The sequence below is a fragment of the Schistosoma haematobium genome, chromosome 1 (genome assembly GCF_000699445.3).
Source record: "Schistosoma haematobium chromosome 1, whole genome shotgun sequence".
Taxonomy (NCBI): Eukaryota; Metazoa; Platyhelminthes; class Trematoda; order Strigeidida; family Schistosomatidae; genus Schistosoma; species Schistosoma haematobium.
Genome location: NC_067196.1, coordinates 61,015,499 through 61,035,902, shown reverse-complemented (window position 1 = coordinate 61,035,902; position 20,404 = coordinate 61,015,499). Strand labels below are relative to the sequence as shown.

The 20,404-nt window shown below is 32.4% G+C and overlaps 1 protein-coding gene across 3 annotated transcripts in view; it reads right to left on the bottom strand.

Annotated features, from left to right (window-relative positions):
* TLN1_1 (Talin-1) overlaps positions 1-20,404 on the bottom strand; it is a 125,122-nt gene that overhangs the window by 27,469 nt on the left and 77,249 nt on the right. For 2 of the 3 annotated variants that reach the window (XM_051209256.1, XM_051209254.1), the window contains 3 exons: positions 19,939-20,070; positions 17,653-17,916; positions 14,601-17,170 (listed from right to left, as the gene is read on the bottom strand). Coding sequence is in view for 1 of the 3 variants with exons in the window: in XM_051209255.1 (XP_051074699.1) it covers positions 28-209; positions 1,557-1,895; positions 3,384-3,572; positions 7,398-7,520; positions 8,445-8,631; positions 10,976-11,259; positions 16,550-17,170; positions 17,653-17,916; positions 19,939-20,070 (2,321 nt within the window). In the remaining 2 variants the exon portion in view is untranslated. Of the gene's footprint in view, positions 1-27; positions 210-1,556; positions 1,896-3,383; positions 3,573-7,397; positions 7,521-8,444; positions 8,632-10,975; positions 11,260-14,600; positions 17,171-17,652; positions 17,917-19,938; positions 20,071-20,404 lie in introns of those variants that run through there. The other variant, XM_051209255.1, reaches the window with a different exon arrangement.

Below are 20,404 nucleotides of genomic sequence, written 5' to 3'. Positions count from 1 at the left end.
TCATCTATTATTACCATTATTACTTACCGCATAGCATTAGCCAATACTTTAATACTGTTAGATAGATCTTTACTAGCCGATGAAAAAGCCATAAAAGCATTTTCTGACGGTCCCATTCTAGAAGTGGATAGTAAATTTTGAGCAGCTCTTAATACAGTTTGCGTTGCATTTAGACTTTCTAAGCCAGCAACACATACTGGACGTTGAGTCTATTTATAAATGCAAGAAATGGATGGAATAAAATTATCATTCAAAACAAAAATTCATTGAAAAAAGAAAACATAAAACACTTGAAAGACAGTAAAGCACTTAATAAAAATTTAAAGGATTTGACGTTGTTCTATCAGAAGAATTAACATTAGGAACTGATTTCACCTAGAAAATTATTGAAAACCAGGAAACATTGAACAGCCAGCTGACTCCTCGCTGACCATTCACGATCTTGCGAGCGATGGTATTTAGGATTTTCAGTCATCATAGAGACATATTTGTCTTTAGGCTACCAGGTTGACATTCGATGGTTCCCATTCTCAACTTCAAACAGTCCTCTATGTTGAGCAAACAGTGTCCATGAGAAGCCTCCCTTCCCCCACTTTAATGCATGAAAATAATTGAGCTATCTAACAGAGAAGTAAGAAGTTGAGAATTGTAATCGATAGTGGTTTGGACACAAACCGTCTAGTCATGAAGAAAGCTGTAGGCTTTCTGATTAGAAATTATGAAATATCTGTAGTTGCAAAGTGGAATCGATTTGACTACACATTTTAAGATAATGTTACAGATACATTGACTACTCTATCTTTAACATATCATTAGTCCATATATATTTATTCCTTATCTACCATACATGATTTTCGTTTTGCACATTCTATCATTATGCTCACTCTTTCTCTTTTTAGACTTTTCTTGTGATCGAGTTTGGTAAGTTGAAAAGATGAACTTGTCCAAAGTGTTACTCTCCTATTTGTTTGATTCTTCAACTTTATATATATATAAACAAACTCGAGATACATATCTGGAATCTGTAAGTAACCTGAAAAGGTATTTACAAGATTTATTAATAGCTATGTCATAGCTGACAAGAAATCACAGATATATGTCAAATTATATTTGATACTTTTCAGTAATAGTTGAGTTTCTACATAAGATTCCTTTAAGATTACTGAAAGTCAGAGATATTTAGTGATATACACCAGTATCTACTAGTTATTCAATTTTTTTATAATATAACTTGGTGAGACACGCGTTGATGGGTTTACGAGATTAGATCAGAATCATTTAAAAATCGTAATAAGATGCTAACTACTATGAAGTTCCTTTTGATAACATGCATGAAGAAAGATTTTTTTGCATTGAAAGAAAAAAACAGCGACTACAGAAAGGCGGTAATTGTTTTCACTGGAAGATATCACATGAAAGATGTAAATGGAAATCTAATAATTCTCACTAGATTCAATTTACAGTCATATATGATAATTTTTAGAAGCTATCAGAATACATATTTACCTAAAACATAATTCGAATCATTCAATATGTATAACAGAAAATTGAATTACCTCTTTAGTTGTATTTGTAATTCGCTCCTGTGAAGTTGTTAAATCAACCAATCGTGGTTCAGTTGTAATTAATTTCACTAAATTGGCAACATTTGCGCTGACTGCTTGAGCATTTGTTAATGTTTGTTGACGATTTGATCCAGACCACTCACCATTCACATCTGTAGCCACAGTACTACCGCGATGTTGAATAAGTGATGTAATTGATTGCATAGTTTGCTTTGTTATATTATTCAAACGTTGTCGGGTATCTATATTGGTAGTCTGACTAGCCAATTGACTACATGCTTCACAGAGAGTTTTGGCACTACGTGCCATTTCAGTAGATAAAGAGATAACCTAAGGTGTAGAGGAAATTACTTAGATATTACAAACACAGAAGTATAGGAATATAGAATAAATTAACAGTTAAACAAAAACTGTTAGTACAATAAATCACAGAGTTAATGTAATCCTTTTAGATAAGTATTTGGTATTGTACCAATGTTATAGTGTAAAGGTAAGTGTTCGTACTCTGGGCCAATCCAGACCGAAATATATGGAATGATGTTCGGACATGTAACCAAATGATTGAAATTTGGATACTTTAACCATCAAACTATTAATTTGGAATGTTAATGAGGAAGCACAGTGTGTAATAGATATTAAGGGAAATTTCGAGTTTAAAACACTTATTTCACATTATGGAACCAAGTGTGTAAAGCAAATGAACATTGATGTACTCAACTTTGATACTTCTCGATCGCTGAAACAAAATTTAATAGTGCAATTCTAACTTACTACCTGATGGTTGAAAGCAGAATGCTGTAACTACTGAAGAATTGATCTTACCATTGTTTAGCTGAAAGTATACTACTATTAATATATATTACACCCATAAATATCTGAATATCCTAGGTTCAATACTTATTGGCTGCACACTGTTAAAGAGTTCCGAATTGCAACAAAGTGGCTGTCTCCATCTCTTTGATTTTCAATCGTTTACTAGTTGATATCATTTCGTGATATTGAAAAGATACTCTTCAAGATGAACACAAATTTTCAGGCAAAAAGTCCTATCTATTCCCCTCACATAATTTATTATAAAGAAATATTTATTTTCACAGTTTAAATCACAAAATGATCTTAGCTAAACCACTATGAAAATCTGAAAGCACTGGTACGCAATCTCGTCCCAGAATGAGACTCCTAAGGAGTGCACGTCCGCGATTCCATACACGGGAATAGAACCTAGCACCTTTGGTCTCGCGCATGAACGCCTAACCCCTAGATCACTGAGCCAGCATGCAACAGTGTGAATGTCTAACTTCAATCAATCCATGATCTTTCCCAACCCTTCACCTATTGCATGCGATGGACAGCTGTCTCACGCCCGATGCGGACTGAACTCCACTGGTTATATGCTCACTAGTTACTAATTTCAAGATGTAGCTCCGAGATTTCTAGTGAGAATTCGTGACCACTGCAGTTTGACCCGTGTCAGCTGTGAGACAGTCGTCTCTCCCAAGCGGTGAATGAAGGGTTGATCAAGATCATGGATTGACTAAAACTAGATATTAATATCATTGGATGTTGGGTTCAGTGGTCTAGAGGTTGCGTTCGCATGCGAGACCGAAGGCGCTGCATTTGATTTCTGTGTGCGTATTCTTGGGTGTGTACTTCTGAGAAATCTCACACTAGGACAAAATAACGTTCCAGTGTTCCAGGTTTTCAATTGCGGTCTAGCTAAGATCGGTTCGTGATTTCAAATGTGAAAATACTACAAAATCTACAGATCCTCCAGAATAAATGTTTGTTTAGTATTAATTTGAATGAAATATATCTTACCTGACGATTATTCACATTTGGTTCGCATATAGCATTACAAGCGGACTGTATTTCTTTTTGACTTTGTATAAATAAATCCAAATCTATCGATGAACTTCCAGGTGGACTGCTTATACCACTACTGATACTAGTAGCTCCACTTACTCTTCTATTCTCAATACGATCAGCTAATCCAATTAGATAGGCAGTCTAGAAATTACCATTAATAATACGGGGAAAATGAGTGGAAACTTCGAAAAAAACATATATAAATAATAAAAAGGTGATGATTGTAATGAGAATGACTTAAAGACAGATGGAATTACGGTGAGAGAGTTCGAACTATCATTGAAAGTGAAGTGTAAGTAGAATCAGGTGCGAATGATTAAACCATAATGTAATAAGTAAACAAAAGTAAAAATTAAATTGCACACAATGAATAAATTTGACAAACACTGAGAGTATTTTGAAAAGAACTACCAAAATTACAGAAGAGAATTGGGGCCAATGAAAGATGAGAGGTTGGATGTATCATTTTGCAATTTGGTCAACCTGATAATACGGACAATATTAAATTTGAAACAAATATGCCAACATCTATAACTACTAAAGTTCTATTTACAAAAAAAGGAGTTCAGAATCTGTCACATATTCTGATTTACGATCGACCAACAGTATTACCATTGAAATTTTCTATTTGAGTATTATTTCATGACTGTTAGAGAAATTACATCTCACCAACATGTCACTAGTGAATCAATGCCATTGAATTCAATGATCAATATTGCTCAATTATCAATACTTTTCATGTATTGTGAAAAAAATTGCGCCAAGATCTATGCAAACTTATTTTTCAAATTCAACTGAATTTACTTAATGTATTCAAACTTTTACAATAAATACTATGAGAATAGCTTATTTTGAAACTGAAATATTCAATATGCATAATATAACAATACATTACTCTGATGTATGTATATATTAATTAGTCCTATATAAAGAAACTATGGTAGCACTATTTTAAACGCTTGAATAACAAAAATGTAACTTATTTATCACTTAAAAATTTAAATAGACTAGGCTTTTCAGCTACAGTTCTATATATATAAAGGTTAGTAACACTGTCTAATTGTCCAAGTCCAAGTGGGTAATGATAAGATTCAAAACTGTTAACCTTTATAATTGAAAGTCGAATACATTTTTAGCATTAAGTTATTACTAACTTTAATAAAATATTAAATTTTGTAAGAGGTTAAAAACAAATATTCTACATAACAAAAATCTTATTTCCATTAATTATATACAAATAAATTGATATCCATTGTGAGATTTACTGTTGTTAAATTGAAAAAGAAAATTCTATTGTTACTCTTATTCAATTATAAAGTATTGAGATGGTGGAGAAGATTTGTTGTTCAGGTGGATGATATTGATGGAGTTTTGTTCTCTGATCCCTGAGAACAAAACTCCATCAAAATTCTAGAGTATTATTTTAATGAAAAATTAAATTATTTTATGCTTTATTTAATGAGACAATATAAATTACAATCAAGGTAATAAATTATACATATATATAGTTAGTTTGTTTATATTTTCCCACACCATAAAATGAAAAATTATATTGTATATGTATATACAAATGGAAGAATGGATGATGTATACACTCTCTAAATTCTTATAATCTATTCATGACTTCTACTTTATTTATTTATTTTTTCCTTAGAAAAAGAACTTCGACTTTCTTTCTTTGGTTGTTATTTTCATTATTGTCTACTTACTGTGTATGATGACTAATAATTCTTTTGTCTTCTGTCAATTTTGTCAACTTCCTTTATATAAACTAATTGTTCTGCGATATTACGTATCGATAAGGTATTTTTGTATAAATATCTATCATATCTCCTTTTCATTTAGTATCTGACGTTCAACAGAAATATTTTTGACTATTAATTTACTTATCATGATGGTGATGATGATCATCATAATCTTAATACGATTAGATCTATGTGTGCTAGCTAAACAAATACATATTCTCCTACCGTTAGATGAATTTAGTTAGGACATATTTGGCTCATGTAAGATTAGCTAGAGTAATAATACACGTAAGCTGCTCACTATGACGTCAAAAATGTTACCAAAGACTAGTTCAGTTAACAATACAGATGGCTTGGATCATCTTTAATTCAGGAATAGTTTGATATAGGATAATTAATGATACTGAGAAATAGTGTCATACTTACGAGTTGCTTGTTAATTGTGATTGATAAAAAAACACACTGGAGTTACGTGAATCTATTGAGATCTATGTCAGTGATATCTGACGACACTACTCATACAACCTGATAGTGAAGTACCTAGTTTATTGATAACACTTTCATTATGGATATTACAACGACTTTCTTGATTGAAACTGTATTAACAGTAGCAATAGTAGTACAGTTAGGTAACTGGAGGAACACTTTCATTTGAGATAAGATTGTTTTAAATTGTAAATCAAGTAAACAATAATATTCCATTAGGTAAATACCATAATGGAGAAACAGAAGAACAACGATTCTTCTTTATGTAATTTGACTGTCTTTCAATTGTGTGTAGTCTACTCCATAAAAAGTATAATCATGCGTCATTCTGTGAATGAACATTAATTGTAGAAATATTGAAAAAGGTCAGAAATTGACATAAATAATCAAATAAAGGAGATTAAATGTCTATACAGTAGGGCAAATAAGATAGAGATGACCTGAGGAAGATATAAATTTAAGGAAATTCACAATGAATATAATGAATAAATGAAAGATTATCTATTTAATAGGTGAATATCATCTACTTGATTAATGAATAAGCTATCAACTATTCGTAATTAAGGTCAAGTTTAACAGCAAGAGAAATAATCATGATACATATTCAGTATGAATATTTTAACTTAAAGAAAAAGTGACTAATTGATTAAGTTTAATACATTTACAAATAAATTGATTGAATGAGTTATATTATCAATAAAGTTACAGTTCCATTCAGTAAGGTACATATAAAACAAGATAAGAATAAAGGGAAGGGGACAATTTTCTTTTTATTAACTAGAGATTATATAATAATAAAAATCTCTATTTTAAAAAAAATAAACAGATAAATTTAGTCATTCAATATAGTAGTTTGATAATGTCAGCTAAATGAAAATGATATATCAGATAACTATGATAATTTACTGGAAACAAATTAACAATATTATAGACTAATTCATTTAGTAAAAGCATAAAGGTAATCATGTTTTACAACTTTAAATAAATATGGTATAATTTTTCTTCTTTTTCTTTTATCTTTCTTTTAAAATACTAAACGATGTATTGGAAACAATTATTTAGATGATGGTTGGAGGTAGTCGACAGGAATTGTGATTAAATCTCAGTCCTACAGGAGATCGGTTACGGCCCGGATAGCTCAGTGGTAACGTCTCTGACTGTGAAGCTGGGTGACACGAGATCGAATCCGCCAGGGAGCACCAGTTCCCTCAAGATTACAGGTACACCTTGCTGACGAGTGCCAAGTAGCACGAAACCCGAGTCCAGGATTTCCTGTCGACTACCTCCAACCACGCAGTGTCGAGTCACTTAGACTGGTGGCCACATTGCAACTTGGTCGATAGCATTCGATCTGTACCAGTAAGGACTTGACACACATGACATTGATCACCACCCAGTGATCAATCAATTGTGTAACAATTGTTTTTTTGCAAACAGTTGTTTTGTAATTGAATATATAACACATGAGGTGAAAGTTGGAAGAATTAGACTGTTATTCAAAAATCGAACGGTATACACTTTATAATAGTCTACTCGATTCCCAAAATAAATATGTTTATCTGTTTTCTGACAATAACTTGTATTAACTAATTAGCTGACAGTAGTGATATATTCATTATATATTTCATTTTAGTTAATGATTAAAATGTCAGTACACCATTAATCAAATAAACATTATTATTATTGTTACTATTGGTAATCCATTATAAATATACAAATGTGAATAAAAAAGTACCTGAGCAGTTTCTTCAACTAACTGACAAACAGAATTAGCGCACTGACGTACGGCAAAGCTGAATTCATTAGGTTTTTGATCACGAGCTGACGTAGACATCGTCCTTAGACTTTCCGCTAATGGCTAAAATAAATTAAAGGGAAAACAAAAAAAATAAACAAATAGAAGTGGGATTTCACGAATATGATAAAAACTAGTCTTCATGATAAACAGCAGTACAAAAACATAAACGATTGACTTATCATGATATTCTACTAGTGCTTTTTATTATATAAATCCAAATCAATTATAATGAAAACCATTGGAAACAGAAGAGCAGTGAATGGTTGCTCTATTAGACTATCTATTGACTGAGTATTATGATCAGAATAGGGTTTGTGGAGATTGTAGTCTCATACTAGGAAGAAACGGTCTTTCAGTGCTTCCAGGTTTTCAGTAGTGGTCTACCTTACATTGATTCATGATTGAGTATTAAACTATAACGGCTGGCAAGGTAGATAATAAACCAATTGATAGGATGAGCTCTAATGTAGATAAATATTTTTCCAATTATAAAAAACATCATATATGAATAAAACTGTCTTTTTTAAGATAACAACTTATCATGACATAATACGCTTAATATGTTATGTACTTATGCATTTGAACATAAAGTGAAGTTCTTGGATAAAATGACAATGCAGGTGCAAATGCCAAGTTATATTATAGGACTTTGTTGCAGAGTTACTATACAGTGTGTAAGTTCGATAATCTGTAAGAAGTGAAGTGTGCCGATGGCATTAACCAGAAATTGCTGCAAAATGTTTTTAGAAGACTTTACCTCAAACTACTCATAAGTAGTAAATATCGACAGACAAAAGATAGGTTGCTAACTTGGGTGGATGATGGAAAACATAACCAAGATGTTTACCTATGTGATATTTCCTATTCCTAATCAACTGATTATAAAATCTAAATACAAACAAAAATTAACTGCTTCTCAAACCACCCAAGTTGTAAATACAAAATCAGTTAATTTAAAAAAAGCCCATTGTCCCGTTAAATTACCTCAAGACTTTTCGCTACAGTATCCACACAATCATAATAACTATGCTGGTTTAATGGTCTATTTGGATTTAACAACAATGGACGAAGTGAATCCAAGCGTCGAATCGCTGCTTCACATTCTCGTTGATCAGGACTAACACCTGAAGTGCAAATTGTCAATAATTGACTTATGCTTTCTGTGACATCTCTAAATTAAAAAAAATAGATACAATTGAGAAAGCTTAGTTAACCAATGGACAATATTATTATAACTGTTCAGTGAGAAAATAGGAAAAAAAACCGAATAAAATTTAGAGAAATGGTTTTGGTTGAGATGATTTGTAAACAAGTAATGACAGGAATATAGTTCAAGAAGTTCGAGATGATTCTTACTTCACAGTAGATAGTTATAATTTTTAAGCTCTAACTATAATACTGGACAGAGGTAATAAATCGACTTTTAATGAATGAATATTTCATCGGTAAATAAGTATACTGAAATATGGTGGAAATATACCTAATTATTTATTTATTTAAAACACGTAAATACTAATTCAAATGAGCACCAAAGCCAAATATACACCAGACAAATACGAAAATGAAACTGAAACGATAGAATATAGGAGAGTAGTACAGTAAAAATAAATAAACAAATAAAAATCAGTGAACGAAACTGGTTTATATTAGTAGGGACAGTTCAGTTAAAAAATGTATATACAACCAGGAAGAAATTTTTGGTTAAGTTAATTCATTTCACTTTTATGGAGACTGGATAATAAAACTATAGTAAGTCATCTACTGGCTTATGCTCTGAGACATACCTGGTAATATCTCAAGCTACCGAGTTCCAACATTTCTACAACCCTAACCAGGAAGTATTATGTCATTAGATGGCCACTTAACTGTTTGTTCTAAGAAATCACAGCATCGGATAATGCATGATATAGAACCTACCGACATAATATTCGTAACACATGTGCCAGTCACTAAGGCCGATAGCTGAAGATAGTGACGCCAACTGAGTTGTTTTCTTTGAACCCGAATATATGTTAATGAAACTAAGTATTACTGAAAATTGGTAGAACACTATCCGTAATCAACTAAACATACATGGCTATGAAACATTTTTCTCATTAATTTGAAGGGTCGGTTAAGCTTTCAGAATGTAAAATGTATGTATGTAGGAAAAATAACATCGTCTATCAAAGAATAATAGCTGATACTGATTAAAATCGATCACGATTTAAAAAGTCACACAATCAGCGCTTGTAAATATATAACTATTGGATGTAAGGTTAGTTGTATTAACAACTGAAAGATACATATTGTGTAAGTCAGTCATAACCAACGTAGAGCCTGTTACAAGTGTACGATAGCCCAATTCGCCACACCACATCAGAACGACGGGATGAAATTAACAAGATGGAGAGTAAAGGAGTCAAAATAATGTAGTAATAATAATATCCAGAAAGAATAGTCATTAAGGATGTAGTTCAAGAAGAAGAATTAAAGAGGTTTAGGCCATTATGGACGATTTGGAGCCATGTCACCTAAAATCTCCAACCACTAGTTACAATAATTACGCGGACCGCAACCAGGTAGTCTGCACTTAACTATATGACTCAATCCAACAGTCAGTATTTTCATTGACTGAGGCCACACCATGGTTTGACCATCCTTAGCATTTTTCAGCGTACTATACCAGCCATCGTCACACGTCGAGATAGCTGGTGGATTAGCATATGTAATATATGCCCCAGTGACCTCAGTCGACAAGGATTCACTACCTCGTCAATCGAATTACCATGCCTAGTACTCTGAGTCTAACTTCAGAACTACTAATTCGATTATCCCAAAATATGCGATCAATGACTTGAAGACACTCATGGTCGAATACTAGTAAAATATGAATATCCTACAATTTTAAAGGTCACGTTTCACATCTATAAATTAGAATAGAGTGAACTGATGCACAGTAAGGTTGTTTTTAGTTGGTGGACCGATATTCCACCTACACCAAAAGTGACACAAGTAGACAAAAGTCAATCGAGTTTCTAAATCCGTGCCGAGATTTCGTCGAACACTAACCCACTAGGGCTGGTAAGACTTTTTGGATAAATGTAGTGATCGACACAACCAACTACTTCACGCTCATTCAATATTTCATTCTTGACATAGACCAATCGTGAAGCGACATTTTGCCTTTAGAATAAAGGGAGGTCAGTAGATTCTCTTTGCTTTTCAGTCTTCATCAAACAGTTATATCATTTGCGTATTATAAGTCAACAAGAGAATCTACTGGTAGGCGATCAATTCCTGATGAGTCAGACGATGAAAAATATATCTTTAAGGAAATTTCTACGACAAAACTAAATAAAAATAGGGAAAGTGGACAACCCTAAAATTACCATTTCTGATAACAGTTTGCTACAAGCTCTGATTTGATCAAAAGTGTTCGAGTATAAGACTTGTACAAGGTTAATGTAATTCATCGGTACTCCTTCCGATGACAGACATCATCATAATATAACAAAAAACAAACTATTAATTACCTAGCTGCTGATTGGAATTTTCCTCTTAGATTTTCTGCTTCAGGTTGACAACAAAGTCGACTAGCTTCATTCATTAAAACATAACTTTGATCTGAAACATTAATAAGTCCGTTTAATAGGTCAGTATTAACAACTGGTTCAAATTGTTGATTATTTGGTAAGTTTTCATTGCATATAGATAATTCAATGCCTTTATCAGTTAAATAATCATATGCCCCGGTAAAACGACGTGTTGTTCGTTTAAATGAACCAGGTGAATATGAAGAGAGTAATTCTCCAGTAGCCTAAAATATAATAAACATAAATAAGGAATAAATTAATATCTATAGAAAGAAACTCAGAATTTTATCATTTTAAACAAATTTAAATTAGTTCTTTTGTGGTTAAAATTATTTGACACAGAATTTTCATTAATCCTTAAATTATCGTTTATAGACAAGAAAATTGAGCTTGAAAATTCAGGTTTCAGTTCCATAGACATAAATGATCTACAATATGATCCCATTCTTTTTTTCTAGTTAATTATTTTACACATTATTCTTTCAGATCAATTTCAAGCAATCGTTATATCAATGCACACAAACATATAGTTTCCTTTCATTATAACATTAACAGTCTTATTTATTGAGAATAAGTAGTTAAAATAATAGTAATCGGAATTTTATAAATAGTTAGAATAACAGGTATCATTTTGCTATGTTTGAAGAGATTACGAGTTCACCTAATCTGAGAACGGAACGAAGACTCTGTGACACAATAACCAATAAGCTAGCTATTCCGATGCGTCCCAGCCTCGCTAACTAGAGAAAGAAGTCCACGTTCGGAAGAGGGAAATATATTCCACAAGCAGCCAGAAGCACGAACATCAACAAGCTCAATGCAAGCGTATATATACCGCATAGAAATGTCCTTGGGAAACGGTACGAACTAACATACGAAAAGAGATAACGAACCAATAGCATTTAAGTTCCTCCGAAGTGAGAAATACGACATTAAGGCGTAAATGAGCGCTTTTGGCGCGAAAACAAGAAATTCAAATTTTTAAAATAGAATTACGAAAATAAGGTAATTACCAAGTGAGTTTTGGGATCTAACATCCCCAACACATTTGGAATTTGAAGTCAATGCATAAATATATAAATTGTAGCAGTTAAATCATGTTGGTTATGATTTTAATTTAAACAAAATCACATTATTTTATAAAAAAAATATTCGTGAATATTTGAACGGTTAGTTTGACAGAAATTGGGCGCCAAGTATATGGAAAACATTATTTGTGTAAAATTATATTTGAAATAATCCCAGAGTTTGAAATTTAGATAATTCCAACGTTTCATCTGGAACTCTTGTCTAGACTTCTTCAAGGTAATGATCAAAATTATCAAAGAATATATGATGTTTAATAATCAAATCTTTACTAAAAGCTTATCCAATTATATTCAGGTGTTGAATTTAGTAAGTAGGAAAATATGAGTCAGTAAGATGTGAATGTCAGTCAGTCACAACATGGAAACTGTACGTATGTACATCGGTCCAAGTTGTCGTACTCTATGATGTTAAAAGTTCACAATGAGAAAAAGAATGAACATATATATATATATATATATATATATATATATATATATATATATATATATATATATATATATAGTGTGTGTGTGTGTGTATCATTCGTTCCTAGAAGCTACCCCAAGGATATACTACATAACAGAAAGATAAAACTTATAAGTAATATACTAGTAGAAGAATTTAAAGTCCAGAAATTTACATAGGATGTGAACAAAAACACATATAAAGAGAAAGGCTGATTGTCTAATGGACAGTTTAAATCACTAAATCATCTTAGCTAGAACATCATTGAGAACATGGTAACATAGGACGACCGTTTCGTCCTAGTCTGGGACTCCTAGACAATGAGTATCCACTACCTCTCGTCCGGTGTTTGAACTCAGGACCTTGTTATCTTTAGAATGCCATTATTCCGACTTAATGTCTTTTACTTTTCACACTGATAATTTGATAGATTCCTAATTCTGTTAAATAAAAGATTAAAGAATAAAAACACATTGTGCAACATTTATCCATAGTTCGTCTCTCAAGATTACCGTAAATACAACTTGAGGAATTAAATGAGACACAGATTTATTATTTTATGTAGTATGATTAGTTTGGAAAAAAAGTACACACATATGTATGATTATTTTTAAAAGCCAAAAGCGAAAATACACAGCCACACTGAAACCTATTACAATGCAGAACTACGTAAATGTTGTTAGCAAGTGACAATGAGACACTGGACGTATGCTTGATTTCTCTTTTAGTACATCTTATTAAACTATACAAAATCTGACAAATAACCATGACAACGTACTCTATAATGATCCACTAGGCGTTAACTTAATTAATTAATTAATTATTAAGAAATAAAAATATATGATTTCCTTTTTTTAATTAGCCCACATCACTGAAAGATTTGCATTTTGTTTCAGATGTAAAAAGGATATAAGCTGGTGATGAGAGTTTCATTAAATATAAGAATATTTCAATAAAAAAATTTGCCAAGCACTTTTGAATAGCTTCTACAACATAAAAGCTTCTTCAATAAGTGAGAGGGGGGGGGCAAGAGATACCGAAATATTTGAAATGATTAGTTTGATGTCTTGACTATCAACTAGTGAAGTAAATAAGTAACCAAATATAAAAATTCTATACCTGGATACAAAGTTAATGATACTATTCCATTACTAAAACCTGTTGAATCCGGTTTAAACCTATGACTAACTTACTTCCTCAGAAAACATGTTAAAATAAGTACACTAGTATTGAACATTAAAAGATATACTATAGAGATACGTACATTTTCTAAGGGCTAATTATTCGAACTATATGGTGTTTGTCAGGGGAATGGATTTTTCACGTTTATTTTACATTTTTTTGTGACATTATTTTTCACTGTGCTCCTTATATCATGTCGACTTTATCCCACTGAGCTGCTAATGTGAGGTTCACTAACTTGAAACGATACACAAATGTGCTAAGTTCTACTTTGATGAATAGATATCTATGAATATATTGTGGGTATAAACTATTAACTACTTAAAATTGATATGATTAAACTTAGTTGTAGATTTTTGATTGAGATCATGAACCGATTGATGTTAGACCACCATTGAAAACCTGGAAACACTAGACGGCCGTTTCGTCTTATTGTGGGACTCCTCAGCAAAGCGCATCCGCGATCCCGCTCGCGGGATTCGAACCCAGGGCCTTCGGTCTGGCGCGCGAACGTGATGCACACCCCTGAGGAGTCCCACAATAGGACGAAATGGCCGTCCAGTGCTTCCAAGTTTTCAATGGTGGTCTAACATTAATCGGTTTATGATCTCAATAAAAAAATTAACAATCTCCACAATCCCTAAACTGTTAGTTCTAGATGTTACAAAAGGTTTTATTTGAAATATCTCAATTCGGTTATTATTATTATTGTTATACTCGAAAATGTGTATTAATTAACTTAGAGAATAATCTAGTGAAAACAATTTTATTGCATTTTTTGATACAATATATGATAATCTTATGATTTACAATTTACAAATGAACAATTTCAAACTTTTTGAGATAAAAAGAACTAACGAGAGGATGAGAGCACTAAATTGAAATGTTAAATTTCTCAATGAAACTTTCAACAGCTAACTTCCTATTTAGGAAATTTTAACTGATAAAAAAGAAAAGAATGATAGACTTTTGCAAATTTTCCAAGCGCACTTTCTTTTCATGCAATTTCATGTAATAGAGAATTTAGGAAATTTAAAAAATCCCACTTCCCTTTCATCCAAAATATTAAACACAATACTGATCAATAGTACTATTACCATACTTTCAATGATTGATTGATTATCTTATTAGTATCCAACTAATAATGGAATTCTTTCGAAAAATATTTAAAAAATAATATCCTTAAAATTTTTTCGTGAACTATTTTCTATACTACATTCTTCAATAATTAATACAGATGGATTGTAGAGATTGTTAGATTTTGTTGTTATGAATCACGAAGTCTGAAGGTCCTGGGTTAGATTTTATACGGAATGGCGGATACACATCACTAAGAGACCTGACACAGACAAAACGACTTACAAGTGCTTTCTGTTTCTCAATGGTTGTCTTAATAAAGTTGATTAGCGATGCATAACTACGAAATTCTTGATTAATGTCATTTTTACGCGATCGCAAAACTTACGCCTGATTCCGTTTGTGTTCATAACTCCTAATCAATTGTCTATCACCAAGAGCGATGTTTTATCATTCGTTTTTTTTCTGTGATGGATATGTTATCAGTGAGGGACAGATTGTAATTTTTATATAAATTAGTTCATACAATCTATTTACTACTTCAACCTCTTGATTTAATCATCACATTTGAAGGTTAGCTGAATTTGGTTGAACACAAAGGGTTAGGGGTTCGTACTTTCAGTTTTACAGAAATATATTAAACGTAAATAAGGTTTGAAGCAACACAATATCTACATAACAGTCTTCAAATTATTGTAACGAATAGAAAAAAAGCTCAAGGTTTCTGTAAACCATATATATTTATCTAGCACGAGTTCATTAGATATTTTAGCCAATTGTTCTTAAAGTAATATGTTACTTCCTAATTTCAACGTCCAGTTCATTTCATAATTAGTTTTCTGAAACGATACATCGATTCGCTATCTTTCTCCCTTAAATTTTAATAACTTTTATTCCACAAATTGATTCCTTTGCTTTTGAACTATATTCTCTATGTTTTGATTATTTTTTGTTGTGACTATCAAAGAGATTACTTGTTAACTTTATTCCATTGTGTTATGATAGGAAATTAAAAGAATACACATTTACGTCATGTTCTACATTGATTATAAATTGAAACAAAAGTGAAAATTGAGATCATATCCTTTTTTTCTTTCAATTGAACTCATAAAAACTATTTTTGCATTCAGAAATATACTGTTGAGGCTAATGTCCTCAATATCTGACTCCAATAAATAATATCCCGCTAACTGAGTATTTTAGGTAGGCTTAATCACCTAGTAGAATTAGGGATATACTCGAGATTATTCAAAAGCCTGAACACCAGTTATAGAGACAATTTATTGTTAATGTTTAATAATAATCCGCAAGCGTGCAGCGAGCAAACACACGATGAAGCCAAGTAAAAATGATGCGCAGTGGAGATGGCTGGGATGCCAACTCCCCTTTTAGTCAAGCGTTACTCAATATTTATAGTCAGATAAAATGAAGCTACAGACATGTGATTAATGGGATAAGAAGGGCACACACATATACGCTCATATAAAAACGATCAAGACTGACAAGCGAATAACTGACAAGGTAAAAATATGACTGAAGTAGAATGAATAGAATGGGATGTCCGAAAGCTAGAATAAGGTATATGGGCTTAGCATAATAACTGACACTACAATACTCAATGTTATATACAATGAATTTAATAAAACAAGAAATACAATTTCATAGCAAAAATACAAAAATAAATCATTAAAGAAACAAATATACGTCTATAATAAAACTTACTTGATTAAATTCAACAGCTGCTTGAGTTAAATCCGTTTGTTTTCGTTGATATTCATTTGGTTCAACAAATCGTGCTGTTAAACTAATTTGATTTGGTTGTGAATATTGAATTAATTGAGAACGTTTTTGTTCAATTAAATGAGTAGCTTCACTAATTTCTCTATGTCCAGGTAGACCACGTAAACAACGAGTTAGTGTTTCAATTAATTGTGTAGTTAATTGTTGACTATGACTTTGAACTGTTGCTGCATTAGCCGGTTGTTTAGCATCACATGCTATTCGTGTATCTTTTACTGCTCTTACTAATTCATATGATAATTGTACAGCCTGTCGAATATCCTGAATAACAGCTCGACGCGTTGATTCAGCAGCTGATGTATTATTGTTACTATTACTACCATTAATAATAAGACTATTTTGATCAGCTATTATACCACGAGTTGCATGTACAAGTCCAGTCATAGCTGATGCTAAATGATCAGCTGACTGACCTGCTAATTCCGGTTGATTTAATACAGTTGAGTCCATTTTAGCCATGGAATTTATAATGGAATCTAATTTTTTCGCTGACTCAGTTCCATCATGGACACTGATATTTAATAAATGACAACAATCTTCAACCTGAATAATGAAAGAAATATCAACAAAACTTATGTAAAGTTCTTTTTAAAAATAAAATAAACGGAAAAATCTCTTTATTTAAGTATTAAACGATAATATTTCGATGATAGTGATAGATAGTTATAATTCCTGCTATAAAGATGTTTTCGTAGATTCATACTTTTCAGCTTTCCATCATAAGTTGACATTATCTTCAGTGTGTTGTCTTACAAGCAAACCGAGAGCAAAACAATTTAAAACAAATGCAAAACGTTATCACAGTACCAAATTAAAAATACATAAAAATGAAAAGGTGTTACTATAATGTTAAATCAAATTAACAATCTAAACTTAATGTTAATAAAACTCTTCTAATATATATATACTACTAATAAATCAGATGAGAACAGTATGACAGATTTGTTTAATTTTTGTATTAAATTTTTTTTTTCTAAAAAAGGAAGATTATTCTATTCATAAAACGAAAATGATAGATTACTTACCCTTTGTTCAGGTATTGGAGTTAGTGTACCTTGAATTAAACTAGTCTCTATTCCAGCTACTTCATCTGATAAACGAGTTAATCTAGTTAATGCACCATCTAACTGAAGATGACGAGCAAGTGGTGCAACTTTTATTAAACAAGTAATTAATGTTTCTAAAGCACTAGCCAGTTGACTGTTTGAATTTTCTAAAGCAGCTTGAATAGATGGATCAGATAGTGTTGGAGCTAAAGATTTACTAGAGCGTACCATTGCTGTACATGGCTACAAAAAAGGACACATACAAGTAAATTAAGTGATAAACAGTAATTAAAAAATTTAATAACTCGTGAACTGCAAAAAACGAGAAAATTAGGCCTGCTTCAGACCTGGTTGTGACTGCATCGACCACATATTCGCCATCCTACAGATTTTAGAACACAGCGTGTCTAGCCTCTAAATGCAAATTGTTGCTTCAGGACTGGTCTACGTCAACACCTGAACTAAGGATAGGGAGTGAAGTAGTCGAACGCGTTGACAACTTCACTTATCTTGGAAGTCTGATCAGCTATAATGGGTTGATGTCTGACGAAATCTCAGCACGGATTCGAAAAGCTCGTTTGGCTTTTGCCAACTTACATCACCTATGGTGAAGGCGAGATATCCGTCTATCAATAAAAGGACGAGTATACTGCGCGGCAGTCCGTTCTGTTTTAATTTACGGGAGCGAATCATGGCCATTAAGAGTAGAAGACACTCGTAAGCTACTAGTATTTGACCACAGATGCCTTAGAAATATTGCTGGCGTCTGCTGGGATCACCGGGTAAGTAATAGTGAGGTTCGACGCAGGGTATTAGGGAATGATGGTAAATCAGTTGATGAGGTTGTGAATCTTCATCGACTGAGATGGTTGGGCCACGTGTTACGTATGCCCGAACACCGATTACCACGACGTGAAGTGCTAACCGGTGTTCGGGATGGTTGGAAGAAAGTTAGAGGCGGCCAAACCAAAACGTGGCATCAATGCTTGAAGTCACTAAATTCTAGTCTGAGCCATGTTGGTAGATGCAGACTACTTGGTTGGAGTCCCCGTGACTATCGTAACCAGTGTTTGGAGACTTCAAATAACATGGATCAGAATCGATCACAATATCGTATGTGTATACTCTTTGTCTGCCCTTAAACCGTGAGATTATATATATATATATATATATATATATATATATATATATATATATATATACTCACTAGAGGGATTTAAGAATACAGTAGTATTGAGTGCTCTTACAGGGCGTTTATCACTTTCCGGTTGCCCACACCGTGGAAAGGTTCTTCTACGGGTACCTGAAAAGCAAATTGGGTTAGAGTTGGTCTTAGTGACCTGAGTGCCCGAGGGACAAAATGCCCGTCACACACGACCTTTGTGTAGGTAATTTTTTGTATTAGATCAGTACTTGTTGAGACCTTATCACTAGAGATGAAGATCTGTGGGATAAGGAAAGGTGTGCATTTTCAAGGTCGACCATTTCTAACCTCACCCTTCCTTTGTGAGAAGACAGCATCACTGTCATGCTGGCTGTCTGAGGGAAACAACTCACTTTCGTCACACCTCTGAACAGTCAGCAATATGACTTCGCCCTCTGACCTTGGTTTACCATCGTTCAAACGACCTGTCTGACATGGTAAGACCTTAAGGAATGATTGTTTCAGCCAGTATAGCCCGATTGGTTCATTACGATAGGGAAACCCGACAACCAAGTCAAGGTAGCAACAAGAATATACGAACAAAATATGTATACAGAAGAGAAAAACAGATGCTAGGTTCAGTCATCCCGTGTGGTATGTTGAACATGGGCATTATCGACAAGTCGTTGTCAATTAGAATGAAACGACCGACGGTTATTGTCAAATATTTCCAATATTTATTTAATGCATGCCAATTTGTGACTAAAATCACCTCTTAATTATACAAATCTCCTTATAAAGTATTATAATAAAAAAACAACTTATTTTCAAGTTAATATTAAGATTGAGGAAAATTAGATGTACAAACAATGTATGAAAAACTATGAGATTATTGTATAGTTTGACTGAAAGTCATGAATTCTTCTTCAAAATAAATTTTTCTTTAAGCTATTTTGTTAGTAAAGTTATCACCATTACGCAAATACATGAAACTATAATATAAGTAAACAAATTGTAATGCATACACACATAAAAATATGTTTAATTTGAAAAATAGGACAAATTATGGTGTATTGCCATGAATAATCAAAATTTACAATGTCATCTTTCTTTTCACTCACTTGTACGAAACGTTCACATGCACCAATTAATTCAAGCAATGCCATTGGATCATCTGGATTGGCACGCGATTCTCTAATTGTAATGACAGTTTTTGGGATAAGATTAGTCACATTCTTTGTGTCATTATGCAACTAACGTAATATTATGAAGAAAAGTAAAGACAAATGTTAAACAAAACAGATGATAAATCGTAATTTTACCAGAAAAATAGTCACAAAAAACAAGTACAACACATGTTACATTTTTTTGCTTTTAAACAAAAGGAAAATTCATAAAATGTGTTAAAAAGCAACGGCGGCATTTCTACAGTTGAAGAACATATGGAACTCGAAACAACTGTCAACTAATACCAAAGTCAGAATCTTCAATACAAACGTCAAGACAGTTCTACCTGTACAAAGCTGAAACATGGAGAACTACTAGAACTATCATCAAAGAAGTACAAGTATTTATAAACAATTATCT